Source organism: Lepus europaeus, chromosome 7 (assembly GCF_033115175.1).
Source record: "Lepus europaeus isolate LE1 chromosome 7, mLepTim1.pri, whole genome shotgun sequence".
Lineage (NCBI taxonomy): Eukaryota > Metazoa > Chordata > Mammalia > Lagomorpha > Leporidae > Lepus > Lepus europaeus.
In genome coordinates this window covers 3,733,180-3,746,792 of record NC_084833.1, presented here as the reverse complement: position 1 = coordinate 3,746,792, position 13,613 = coordinate 3,733,180, and the positions used below count along the sequence as shown (strand labels likewise).

Here is a 13,613-nt window from a genome sequence, read left to right as displayed (position 1 = left end):
TCGAGTGGGGTGTTGGGATCTGAGGCTTCTCCCAAGGTAAATGCATTATGTGAACCCTGAGCAAATGAAGTCAAACCCTGACCTTAGCATTGCCTGGCAGGCGGAGCACAGTGTGGGAAGGAGAATATGAACCAGGACTGAATGTGCTAAGAGGAGCCCACAGTTGCACCCACCCAGGCCCCAGGATCCCGGTCCATGGCGCATGTCAATCTCCTGGTGTGTGCACACTATTCCTGGTCCACATCCCAAGTGTTGCAGATTTTGAAAGTTCCAATGCAGCCCACCATGAAGATTTAGAACCACTGCCTCCAGCAAACGTCAATATGTTAAACCAAATAAGGTCTGTTTCATTAAAAGAGATGAAGAGAATTTTAAACTCATGTATTGGTAAGGGAACAGACAACTGAATTGAAATTTTCTGTCAAATTAAAGATGTGCTCCCTTATAAAGAGAGAGGAAAAGAAAAACTAACCCTTCTTTAGAAAAAGGAACTTCTTCGCCTACTTACTGTCTCAGGGCTGGAGAACTTGGAGGAAATATGGAAACTGATGAGGTTCTCTCCCACGATAATGTACGACACACCATAGCCATCATCGGCAACCTACAGAACCATCAAGGTTAAGTTATTGTTGGTAAACAACACGATGCGAAAAAGGGACTTCCTAATACTCTACACACAAGACTACCATTGACGTCTGTACAGTCCGTATGGACTGCTTCGTCACGGTGCACCAACAGGTACGGGGGGCCCTTGGAGCCAAGGCCGGCCTGCAGTGGGACGACGAGTGTGGCTCGTCTGTTTGTGAGACACTGAGACCCAGGGCACTTACCGGTCCGAAGCCCCCTCCGCTGGACACGTACTCCGGGTTCTTGTTGAAGTCAAACAGCCCCACGTGTTGCAGAGGCGTCTGGCTTGTTGACAGCCTCCACGGCTCAGCCAACACCTGGTCAAGTGGGAAACAACGCTGAAGGACACTTACACTAGGAAGGGCGAGAAAAGGCCCAGCTGGTCCTGTGACTGCGTGAGACCAGGAGCCTCGCGGGCCTCACTGGCTGAGGGCAGAGCCCTGCAGAGAGGGTGTGAGGTGGGGGAGGGCATTGGCCTTGGGTGGGCTCAACACCAACAAACACCAGCTGAGACAGGGAAGCAGGCTGATAAGCCGTTCAGCAGGGCAGGGAGGTGGCTGCTCAGGGATCGTCCAGGTCATTATGAAAATTAAATGTTGTAAACATAAAATTAAGTAAATTATACTAAAAATAGCAATGATAAACACCCAGAGCACACCACTTCTTATTTTCACACTTTCACTTCTGTACAAAGAGCTCGAGTTTAGAGGTATCAAATCAGGGGGTAAATTTGACAGCAACATGTTTTGAGGGACTGCCGACAAGCGGCGCTCACGCTGCAGTCGCACTTCCTGCCACGGAGCCCACACACCCGTTTTCAGACGCCCTCCGGCGGCAGGCCTGCACTCGGGCTAAGCCCATCAGTAGACCGAGGGAGCCGCCCCGGGAAGCGGGCCTCACCTCCTTCAGGAACGGGGACTCGACCGCGAGGTACTTGGACACCACGTAGAGGCAGAAGAGGTGCCGGTCGATCCCGGCGCCGGTCATGGCGAGGCGGTACAGGTGCTGGTGCTTCTCAGACGCCAGCCTGAACAGGCGGAGCCTCTGTTCCACCTGCATGGCAAAGGGGTGGGCCCGGCACGCGTCAGCCAGGCCACGTGGGCCTACGTTCCCAGGGGAAGGAGGCAGGCACTTGCTGGGGTCTCCTGAAGACACACAGGGGGTGGCTGCCCCTTCCCGATTGGCGCCTGCAACGGGGGAGGGGTCTCCACACAGAGGACAGGTCTCTGGGGAAGCACGCCAGGGTCGCTGTGTGCCTGCCTGCCCCGTGACGGTTCACCCGACACACACGCGGTCACGCAGCGGGTGGCAGAGCGCACGCTGCCCCGGCTCCCGGTCTGCACGCGGAGTTCTGTCCTCTCGCTCACTATCGCGTCACCCTGGCTGTGCCCGCCCCTGCAGAGAGGCAGGGCTCTCCTAAAGCAGGACTTCCAGGCCTTTGAAATCCGCCCTGAGTGGCTGCTTCAGGTTCTCCGGGCTCGGAGCTGAAATCGCGTCAGGGGACGCAGTGCCCGGGGCGGTCTGTGGCCGCCTGGCCCCTGAGCCCCAGCTCCTCAAAGCCACATCAGAGCCACCGGCCACGACGCTGGCTGACTTCTTCCTCTCCTGAGCAGAGCGCTCCACAGAAGAGAACCTGCCCTGGGTGGGGTCAGGGGCCAGGCACGAGCTGACCTCTGCCACGTACGAGGTGCATGGCCCGCAGATCGCCGACCTTAATCTGAGTCTGTTTCTGCCTCCATGGACGGGAGGTGACAGCACGTCACAGGCTAGCGCTGGGATTTCAGCAGGCAGCGTACAGAAACCCCTCGCCCGAGCCTGGCGCCCACGGCCCCGCGGTGGCAACAGCCTGCCGAGGCCAGGAGGAAGGCTGCTGTGTGAGTGACTCTTCCTCACCCTCACGCCAACTGTTCCACTCTTCTTCTTCTTCTTCTTCTTTTTTTTTTTTTAATATTTATTTGTTTGAAAGGTAGTATAATGGAGAGAGAGAGGGAAAGAGGAAGGGGGGGAGAGACAGAGACAGAGACAGAGAGATAGCAGATCTACCATCTGCTTATTCACTTCCCGAATGGCCACAACAGCAGGCCCTGGGGTAGGAGCCAGGAACTCTATCCAGGTCTCCCACGTGGGTGCAGGGGCCCAAGCACCTGGGCTGTCCTCCACTGCTTTCCCAGGTGCATTAGCAGGGAGCCGATTTGGAGTGGAGCAGCTGGGATTTGAACCAGGGCTCCTATGGGATGCCAGTGTTTACCTGCCATGCCACAATGCTGGCCCCCAGCTTGACTCCGCTATAGCATCTACCTGCTGTCCCTCCACCCACATGTTGTGTCTGATTCTATTTTAAAGACTTTCAGGAAACACAATCTGATTTCCAGAAGCATAGTATACAACACTGATCTCTCTTTTCCTAAAAAACTTATTTACTTGTTTGTTTGTTTGTTTGTTTATTTATTTAAAGACTGAGGGACAGAGGGAGTGAGAAGGACAGTGACAGAAATCTTCCATTTGCTGCTTTACTCCCCAAATGCCTGCAAACACTGGAGTTTGGTCAGGCTGAAGCCAGGAGCCTGGAACTCCACACATGTCCCTTACTTAGGGATAAGGCACCCAAGTACTCGGGCCATCACCCACTGCACCCCAGGCGTATCTGCAGGAAGCTAGATTGAAAGCGGAGCAGCTGAGCCTCGAACCGTACTGGTGCACTGATATGTGTGTCCCAGTTAACAGCTGACCCTGCTGTGCAAGAATGCCTGCCTGTGTTACACTGATGTCTGTCCTGTCCCCCTGTGTTACACTGATCTCTGTCCTGTCCCCGTGTGTTACACTGATGTCTGTCCTGTCCCCCTGTGTTACACTGATGTCTGTCCTGTCCCCCTGTGTTACACTGATCTCTGCCCTGTCCCCCTGTGTTACACTGATGTCTGTCCTGTCCCCCTGTGTTACACTGATGTCTGTCCTGTCCCCCTGTGTTACACTGATCTCTGTCCTGTCCTGTGTTACACTGATGTCTGTCCAGTCCCCCCTGTGTTACACTGATGTCTGTCCTGTCCTGTGTTACACTGATGTCTGTCCTGTCCCCCTGTGTTACACTGATGTCTGTCCTGTCCCCCCTGTGTTACACTGATGTCTGTCCTGTCCTGTGTTACACTGATGTCTGTCCTGTCCCCGTGTGTTACACTGATGTCTGTCCTGTCCCCGTTTTTACACTGATGTCTGTCCTGTCCCCCCTGTGTTACACTGATCTCTGCCCTGTCCTGTGTTACACTGATGTCTGTCCTGTCCCCCTGTGTTACACTGATGTCTGTCCTGTCCCCCTGTGTTACACTGATCTCTGCCCTGTCCATGTTGTTCACTGTAAAGGTTGGAGGGAAGTTGATGCGGGGGGAGGAGAGGCCATGATGAAGGCATAGAGACCACACCGCAGCCCCCACAGTCCTCAGGACAGGCAGCCAGGGGCTGTGTTACCGTCTGGGTGGGGTCCGCCATGGCCAGCACGAAGTTGCACGACTCGGTGGTGCAGGAGCGCACGGTCTCCGTCCTCCCCTCCCGGAAGAGCCGGGTCATGGAGGCCTCGTAGGTGAGGCAGAATCTGCCCATGTCCTGGGGAAGAAGAGGATTTCAGTACAGGGCCAGGCAGGCGGACACGAGCTGAGGCAGAAGGATGACTGGCTGAGCTGGCGAGGACTTCATTGTATCTTTGTTTTAGTTTTGTCTGTTTGGACACACACCTGCTTACATGGCAGCAGACAGGCACAGCATTGGCTTTTGGCCAGGCTGAGTAGGCAGAGAGTCAGTCTCTGGGTGACCCAGGTTTCCCCTTTGGGATGCAACGATACCATGATCTCTCGCCCCTCGTGCATTCCCTGCACGCTAAGCTATCCCTGGGCAAATCTCCTCACGGAAGGAACACAGTCCACATGCAGATCTGCATGCAACAGTGGGAAGGGAGCTGAAGACACAAAGCACTGCCGAGCTCCTCCATCGTGTTTGGATGGTGGGGCGCCAATCCAGTGGAGGCCACTCCTTCAGCCGGGGGTGGGATTGTGTGGGCAGGAGGGACAGCCACGGAGGGGCTGGCACAGCAGACAGGGGTCCTCAGAAAGCTCTGGTTCCTGAGCACAGGAAAGGTCAGGAGCTCGGAGCAGGAAGGCCCAGCCACAGCAGGGGTGCGGGCTGAGGCGGAACCACGGGAGGCCCAGCAGACTGGTGGAGCTGGGTCTGCATGGTGCCACCTGCAAAGCTTTGTGCGAATACAGCTGGCACTTGGCCAAACTTGCAAATTAGGATGTTGGAATGAGTGAATCTGATTTACATTTTATCAGATCATATAAATGGATCAATCATTTTTAACAAGTGCAGTGTGGCATAAATAACGGACCTTGGGGATGGGGCCCCATTGTTTCTAGCCAGAGGCCAAAGAATAGGCACAAGCACTCAGTATATTAAAACAAGTGATCCTTAACTTTAAGAAGTAGCTTGGTCTCATTGAGGGTAACTTAAATGCACGCCTTTGCAAAATCATAGAAAACTGTAAGAAGTAAAGATCGATCACCATGGTGCCACCAGTTAATATCATATCCATCCTTTGTAGACATTGCACAGAATAAAACAAGAGGCAGAGCCTTTTCTGTTGAAAGCAGGTAGTAAATATGACAGGCTTGAGAGGGCCACACAGCCTCTGTGCCGACTTCTCAACTCTGCCACTGCAGCTGGAAACAGCCACAGACAGTAAGTGGACACAGGAGCGTGGCTGTGCCCACAATGCTTTGCTGCTGCCCTGGTAGACCAAATAGTACTGGAGCTGTCCTCTTCCAGGCCATGCTTCAGGCCTCCCACACCCACTGGACAACCAGCCTTGGGCGTGTGTGTGGGGGCCGCCAAGGTGCTCGCTCCCCAGACCCGGGCTCGTGGCCTCACCCTGTAGTGAGCGAGCTGGAGAGCAAGCTGCACGAAGGCGTCCGGGCTTGTCTGGCACTTCTTGATCAACCCTTTGCCGAAGGTGTCGAATGGGAAAGAATGAAAATCCACGTCGTTTGCCAGCAGCTCCGCACTGCTCAAGGACGTCTCTATCACCTCTTGACACTGGGAGAGGAGAGACAGGTGTCATTCAGGGGGAGGAAAATTCACTGGTGCACACTCAGCAGACAATGGCAGCTGGTTTCAATGTGACTATCAAGGAATTACTTAGAAATTGTAGAGCGTGTCTTTTTTTTTTTTTTTCTCTGGAAAGGTTACCTAAAAGCCCAGTAAGTTAGCAAGATAGTGCTGTCCCCCAGCCTAGGAGCTGTGAGGTGACTCAAGAAGTGGGAACTAATAGCTGTTGCAAAAACCATACATTCTGTTTTATGAAGCTTCTGTTGTATACAGCGTAATCGAGGGATGCATTTTTAAATAAAGAACCACCACATCATGAAGTGTCATCTAGTGCTAAGAAAGAAATGAACTATGAAGCCATGAAAAGACACAGAGGAAATTTAAAGGCCGATTAGTAAGTGAACGAAGCCAATCTGGAAAGGCTACATATGGTGCGATTCCAACTCTCACAAAGGGAAGAGCTATGGAGACAATGCAAAGATGAGAAATGGGTTCTGGGGGCCAGCGAGGGAGGAGGGATGAGCAGGTAGAGCACAGAGGATTTCCAGTACAGGGAAACCATCCTACATGCGGTCATAACAGTGAGCAAATGTCACTGTACATTTTTCAATTTATCTCCAAACCCAGAGAATGCATAATTCCAGGAGAAACTGTAATGTGGACCATGGACTTGGTGATAGTGCCATGTCACACAGGTTCACTGTTACAACGAATGTGCCTCCCTGGAGAGGCTCTGGTGGAGGAGGGGCAGGGAGGGGTGGGAGAACGAGGCATATGGGAAGTCTCTGTCCCTTGTGTTCAAGTTTACTGTGAATCTAAAATTGCTGTAAAACACAAAGTCTACTAACAGTTTTTTAAATAAACGGTAAATGACGTGGTCAGTGACAAGGGCCCAAAGCCAGCGGGGTCTGGCAGATGGACCTCCCAGCGGGTCAGGACTGCAAGAGAAGCAGACTCAATCGGGTAAGGCCGCAGCACCGAAACAGGACTTCCTGAACCAAAGATTATTCTTGGACCCCAGGAATTCCTCCTTGCATGAGATAGAATTGGGTAGTTGGGTTGTTCCAACCCAAAAATCCTTCCCAGAAGGAATCCTAATGAGCAAGTTATGTTTGAGAATCCTTATGAAAAACAAAAATAAACTATTTTAAGTTTTTAAAATTATAAATTAGGGCTGGCATTGCGGTCTAGCTGGCAAACCACTGCTTGCGACATAGGCATTCCATATCTGAGTGCTGACTGGAGTCCTGGCTTCTCCACTTTTTAAAAAATTTTATTATTTATTTATTTGAGAGGCAGAGTTATAGACAGAGAGAGGGAGAGAGGGAGAGAAAGGTCTTCCAGCCACTGGTTCACTCCCCAGATGGCCACAACAGCAGGAGCTGGGTTGATTTGAAGCCAGGAGCCAGGAGCTTCCTCCAGGTCTTCCCATGTGGGTGCAGGGGCTCAAGGATTGGGCCATTTTCTGCTGCTTTTCCAGGCCATAGCTGAGAGCTACTTGGAAAGTGGAACAGCTGAGGCTTGAAATGGCACCCATTTGGAATGCTGGCACTGCAGGCGGCAGCTTTACCTGCTACGTCACAGCACTGGCTCCTTGGCCAAAAGTTGTAAATGGAAGTAAAAAAATATTTACTAAAGTTTCCAAGGCAACATGAGCCATGGCAGTTGCACGTCCTAGTAAAATTCCCTGGGAAAACATTTCCAGTTCCTGTGAGCTTCAGCTGAGCTGTGATATTCAGGGATACATTTGGAATACCAGGTTCTAAGAGTCCCTGGCCTAGTCATCACCACGGCTCGACCCCCTGGACTCACCTCCTCTGGGATGTCCCACAGCAGCCTGGTGGGGTACGCAATGCCAGGGTTGGTGTCCCCTTTACAGTGTCCGTCCTCCGCGTAGCCCAGCTGGAAGCAGTCAGTGGCCACGATTTTCTGTCAGAAGTAACAGGTCGCCATGGTTAGGCCCAGTGATCACTACCGCGAACAGCGCTGCGTTAATCCATGTCTATCTCCAGAGAGAGACACCGTAAAGATTTCACCATCACGGCTCACTTACTGCGCGCTTATAGAACACACAGCACTTCCCGTCACGTGCAGACACCTGGCGAGGTGGGACTCAGCGCCACTCCGGAGGGGAGAGATGACACAGGAGAGGTCAACACCTGGCTGAAGATCACACGACTCTCGAGGCGCACAGCCAGGACGCACGCTCAAAGTGTCAGCCGCAAACTCACAACAGGAAGCCCCGGGTCCCGGCTCCAGGCCAGGGCCTCCCTGGATGCTGCCACGCCCTTAACTTTCCTGTGTCACCTGTGTGGTGCTAACTGCCACGCCCACGTGGGTACATTAGACAATGGCCACGGGGATCCAGGCCCAGACAGAGCGGGGGCTCTCCTCCACTGATGGGGAACCTAAACCGACTCCTACGACCGGGCTCCCGGGGCACCTGAGCAGCGCCAGTGACAACCAAGCAAGAGAGACAGAACAGACAAGGATGTCTGTCTGTCCTTCCTCAATGACGTGAAATGAAGAGAGGTTCCCACGGAGACCATCACAGAAGTTCACACAGCCTCATTCAGACAACCTCAGTGCCTCCCAGCCGACGCAGTAAGCAACAAACAGTGTGTCCACACGGCGCAGTGAGCAACAGTGTGTCCACACGGCGCAGTGAGCACAGTGTGTCCACACGGCGCAGTGAGCAACAGTGTGTCCACACGGCACAGTGAGCACAGTGTGTCCACACGGCGCAGTAAGCACAGTGTGTCCACATGGCACAGTGAGCAACAGTGTGTCCACACGGCGCAGTGAGCAACAGTGTGTCCACACGGCGCAGTGAGCAACAGTGTCCACACGGCACAGTGAGCAACAGTGTGTCCACACGGCGCAGTAAGCACAGTGTGTCCACACGGCGCAGTGAGCAACAGTGTGTCCACACGGCGCAGTGAGCAACAGTGTGTCCACACGGCGCAGTGAGCAACAGTGTGTCCACACGGCGCAGTGAGCAACAGTGTGTCCACACGGTACAGTAAGCACAGTGTGTCCACACGGCGCAGTGAGCAACAGCAACAGTGTGTCCACACGGCGCAGTAAGCACAGTGTGTCCACACGGCGCAGTGAGCAACAGTGTGTCCACACGGCGCAGTGAGCACAGTGTGTCCACACGGCGCAGTGAGCACAGTGTGTCCACACGGCGCAGTGAGCACAGTGTGTCCACACGGCGCAGTGAGCACAGTGTGTCCACATGGTGCAGTAAGCACAGTGTGTCCACACGGCGCAGTGAGCAACAGTGTGTCCACACGGCGCAGTGAGCAACAGCAACAGTGTGTCCACACGGTGCAGTGAGCAACAGTGTCCACACGGCGTAGTGAGCAAGTGTGTCCACACGGCGCAGTGAGCACAGTGTGTCCACACGGCACAGTGAGCACAGTGTGTCCACACGGCGCAGTGAGCAACAGTGTGTCCACATGGTGCAGTGAGCACAGTGTGTCCACACGGCACAGTGAGCAACAGTGTGTCCACACGGCGCAGTGAGCAACAGCAACAGTGTGTCCACACGGCGCAGTGAGCAACAGCAACAGTGTGTCCACACGGCGCAGTAAGCACAGTGTGTCCACACGGCGCAGTGAGCAACAGTGTGTCCACACGGCGCAGTGAGCAACAGTGTGTCCACACGGCGCAGTGAGCACAGTGTGTCCACACGGCGCAGTGAGCACAGTGTGTCCACACGGTGCAGTGAGCAACAGTGTGTCCACACGGCGCAGTAAGCACAGTGTGTCCACACGGCGCAGTGAGCAACAGTGTGTCCACATGGCGCAGTGAGCACAGTGTGTCCACACGGCGCAGTGAGCAACAGTGTGTCCACACGGCGCAGTGAGCACAGTGTGTCCACACGGCGCAGTGAGCAACAGTGTGTCCACACGGCACAGTAAGCACAGTGTGTCCACACGGCACAGTGAGCACAGTGTGTCCACACGGCGCAGTGAGCAACAGTGTGTCCACACGGCGCAGTGAGCACAGTGTGTCCACATGGCGCAGTGAGCAACAGCAACAGTGTGTCCACACGGCGCAGTGAGCACAGTGTGTCCACACGGCGCAGTAAGCACAGTGTGTCCACACGGCGCAGTGAGCAACAGTGTGTCCACACAGCGCAGTGAGCACAGTGTGTCCACACGGCGCAGTGAGCACAGTGTGTCCACACGGCACAGTGAGCAACAGTGTGTCCACACGGTGCAGTGAGCACAGTGTGTCCACACGGCGCAGTGAGCAACAGTGTGTCCACACGGCGCAGTGAGCAACAGTGTGTCCACACGGCGCAGTGAGCACAGTGTGTCCACATGGCGCAGTGAGCACAGTGTGTCCACACGGCGCAGTGAGCACAGTGTGTCCACACGGCGCAGTGAGCACAGTGTGTCCACACGGCGCAGTGAGCACAGTGTGTCCACACGGCGCAGTGAGCACAGTGTGTCCACACGGCGCAGTGAGCAACAGTGTGTCCACACGGCGCAGTGAGCAACAGTGTGTCCACACGGCGCAGTGAGCAACAGTGTGTCCACACGGCGCAGTGAGCAACAGTGTGTCCACACGGCGCAGTAAGCACAGTGTGTCCACACGGCGCAGTGAGCGCAGTGTGTCCACACGGCGCAGTGAGCGCAGTGTGTCCACACGGCGCAGTGAGCAACAGTGTGTCCACACGGCGCAGTGAGCACAGTGTGTCCACACGGCGCAGTGAGCACAGTGTGTCCACACGGCGCAGTGAGCACAGTGTGTCCACACGGCGCAGTGAGCGACAGTGTGTCCACACGGCGCAGTGAGCACAGTGTGTCCACACGGCGCAGTGAGCGACAGTGTGTCCACACGGCGCAGTGAGCGACAGTGTGTCCACACGGCGCAGTGAGCACAGTGTGTCCACACGGCGCAGTGAGCACAGTGTGTCCACACGGCGCAGTGAGCACAGTGTGTCCACACGGCGCAGTGAGCGACAGTGTGTCCACACGGCGCAGTGAGCACAGTGTGTCCACACGGCGCAGTGAGCGACAGTGTGTCCACACGGCGCAGTGAGCGACAGTGTGTCCACACGGCGCAGTGAGCACAGTGTGTCCACACGGCACAGTGAGCACAGTGTGTCCACACGGCGCAGTGAGCACAGTGTGTCCACACGGCGCAGTGAGCGACGGTGTGTCCACACGGCGCAGTGAGCGACAGTGTGTCCACACGGCACAGTGAGCACAGTGTGTCCACACGGCAGTACTGTTCAGCCACAGAAAGGAATGAAGCACTAGTGTGTCTTACAGCACGCACCTGGAAACAGTTTGCTAAGGAAGAGCCAAGCACAAAAGACCACAAATTGTACAATCCCATTTATGTGAATATTCAGAATATTTCCCGGTAACTTCACAGGGACAGAAAGCAGATAAGCAGGTGACAGCACTGGGGAAAAGAAAGCTGTGAGGGGCTTCTTTCTGCGGTAACAAACATTTTCCAGAATTGGATAGTGGTAAGAGTTGCACAAACACCTGTGAACACACTAACACTACAGAATCGTATACTGTTTGGGGATGGGTTTTATGGCGCAGGAACTGTATTTCAACAGAAAAAGAATGAAAAGCTTTTTTAAAATGGAACTCCTGTGCTCAGGGTCGTGGCATTCCAACCAGAGAGGCAGAGGAACACCAGGTCAGGTGCTGACACTGTCGGTATGAGCGAGGTGGGGGAGCAGAGGCTGCCACGGACGCACGTGCCCAAGTTCCAGGAGCTCCGGCTTCAGATCGGCACAGCGCTGGCCATGGCGGCCATGTGGGGGGTGAACCAACGGAAGGAAGACCTTTCTCTCTCTCTCTCACTAACTCTGCCTGTCAAAAAAAAAAAAAAAAGATCCGGGAGCTCTGAGCGAGGCAAGGGACCAACTTGCTCCTGTGTGAGCTGCGCGGCACTAGAGCTCCTGAGGACCCAACACCAAACACCGGAACTACATCAAGAGAAACAGGAAGCGTGGCCACGTCTGCTGGAGGCGGACACTGCACCTGTGCCGCTCCCTGTTTTCGTGTGGCTCTGGGACGAGAGACTAGGTCAGTTCTTCCTATGGTTTCAATGTGGTTTGTCTCCCAGGGCTCATGTGTTGGAAGCTTGGTCTCCAGTGTGGTGATGTTGGGATGGGGGACGTGTAAGAAGTGTGGCCGGAGGCCGGCGCCATGGCTCACTAGGCTAATCCTCCGCCTGTGGCGCCAGCACACCGGGTTCTAGTCCTGGTCGGGGCACCGGATTCTATTCCGGTTGCCCCTCTTCCAGTCCAGCTCTCTGCTGTGGCCCAGGAGTGCAGTGGAGGATGGCCCAAGTCCTTGGGCCCTGCACCCCATGGGAGACCAGGAGAAGCACCTGGCTCCTGGCTTCAGATCAGCGAGATGCATTGGCCACAGCACGCCAGCTGCAGCGGCCACTGGGGGGTGAACCAACGGAAAAGGAAGAGCTTTCTCTCTGTCTCTCTCTCTCTCACTGTCCACTCTGTCTGTCCAAAAAAAAAAAAAAAGTGTGGCCTGGTGGGAAGCTGTCAGGTCATGGTGTGTTCCACCCTCGGGGCGATTAATGTCACTGTTGTAGGACCACAGCTATTTCCCTTATGAGAGATTGGTATAAAAGAACAAGGCCAGCTCCTCATGTTTTGGGGGTTCCTATCTCCCCAACTGATCTCTCCCTTTCATTGATACTTCTTTTTTAAACATTTATTTTTATTTGAAAGGCAGTTAGAGAGAGCGTGCAAGAGAGAGAGAAAAAGTGAGTTCTCTGCTGTGGCCTAGAAAGCAGTAGGAGACGGCCCAAGAGCTTGGGCCCTACACCCATGTGGGAAGAAGCTCCTGGCCCCTGGCTTCAGCCTAGGCCAGCCCGGGTTGTTGCAGCCATTTGGGGAGTGAACCAGTGGATAGAAGACCTCTCTCTCTCTCTCTCTACCTCTCTCTGCAACTCTACCTTTCAAATAAATAAAATAATTTTTTTTAAAGTTTGCCTCATGTGATCCATGCTCTGATCATGGGATCAGAACATTTGTACATGAACTGGGGAAGCTTCTGGGTGTGGCAGAGGGCTATGAGCACTGCCGCACAGAGATGTAGCATGCTGCGGCTGTGTGTGGAGGGGAGAGTGTGCCTGTGTGTGGAGGGGAGAGTGTGCCTGTGTGTGGAGGGGAGAGTGTGCCTGTGTGTGGAGGGGAGAGTGTGCCTGTGTGTGTGGAGGGGAGAGTGTGCCTGTGTGTGTGGAGGTGAGAGTGTGCCTGTGTGTGGAGGGGAGAGTGTGCCTGTGTGTGGAGGGGAGAGTGTGCCTGCTGTGTGGAGGGGAGAGTGTGCCTGTGTGTGGAGGGGAGAGTGTGCCTGTGTGTGGAGGGGAGAGTGTGCCTGTGTGTGGAGGTGAGAGTGTGCCTGTGTGTGGAGGGGAGAGTGTGCCTGTGTGTGGAGGGGAGAGTGTGCCTGTGTGTGTGGAGGGGAGAGTGTGTCTGCTGTGTGGAGGGGAGAGTGTGCCTGTGTGTGGAGGTGAGAGTGTGCCTGTGTGTGGAGGGGAGAGTGTGCCTGTGTGTGTGGAGGTGAGTGTGCCTGTGTGTGGAGGGGAGAGTGTGCCTGCTGTGTGTGGAGGGGAGAGTGTGTCTGCTGTGTGTGGAGGGGAGAGTGTGTCTGCTGTGTGTGGAGGGGAGAGTGTGCCTGTGTGTGGAGGTGAGTGTGCCTGTGTGTGGAGGGGAGAGTGTGCCTGTGTGTGTGGAGGGGAGAGTGTGTCTGCTGTGTGTGGAGGGGAGAGTGTGCCTGTGTGTGGAGGTGAGTGTGCCTGTGTGTGGAGGGGAGAGTGTGCCTGTGTGTGTGGAGGGGAGAGTGTGCCTGTGTGTGTGGAGGGGAGAGTGTGCCTGTGTGTGGAGGGGAGAG

The 13,613-nt window shown here is 54.8% G+C and overlaps 1 protein-coding gene across 3 annotated transcripts in view; it reads right to left on the bottom strand.

Moving 5' to 3' along the window:
• LOC133762779 (carnitine O-palmitoyltransferase 1, liver isoform-like) overlaps positions 1-13,613 on the bottom strand; it is a 107,276-nt gene that overhangs the window by 2,328 nt on the left and 91,335 nt on the right. For all 3 annotated transcript variants that reach the window (XM_062195697.1, XM_062195696.1, XM_062195698.1), the window contains 6 exons: positions 7,531-7,647; positions 5,542-5,706; positions 4,090-4,224; positions 1,528-1,680; positions 831-944; positions 509-601 (listed from right to left, as the gene is read on the bottom strand). In XM_062195697.1, coding sequence (XP_062051681.1) covers positions 509-601; positions 831-944; positions 1,528-1,680; positions 4,090-4,224; positions 5,542-5,706; positions 7,531-7,647 — 777 coding nt within the window. The remainder of the gene's footprint in view (positions 1-508; positions 602-830; positions 945-1,527; positions 1,681-4,089; positions 4,225-5,541; positions 5,707-7,530; positions 7,648-13,613) is intronic.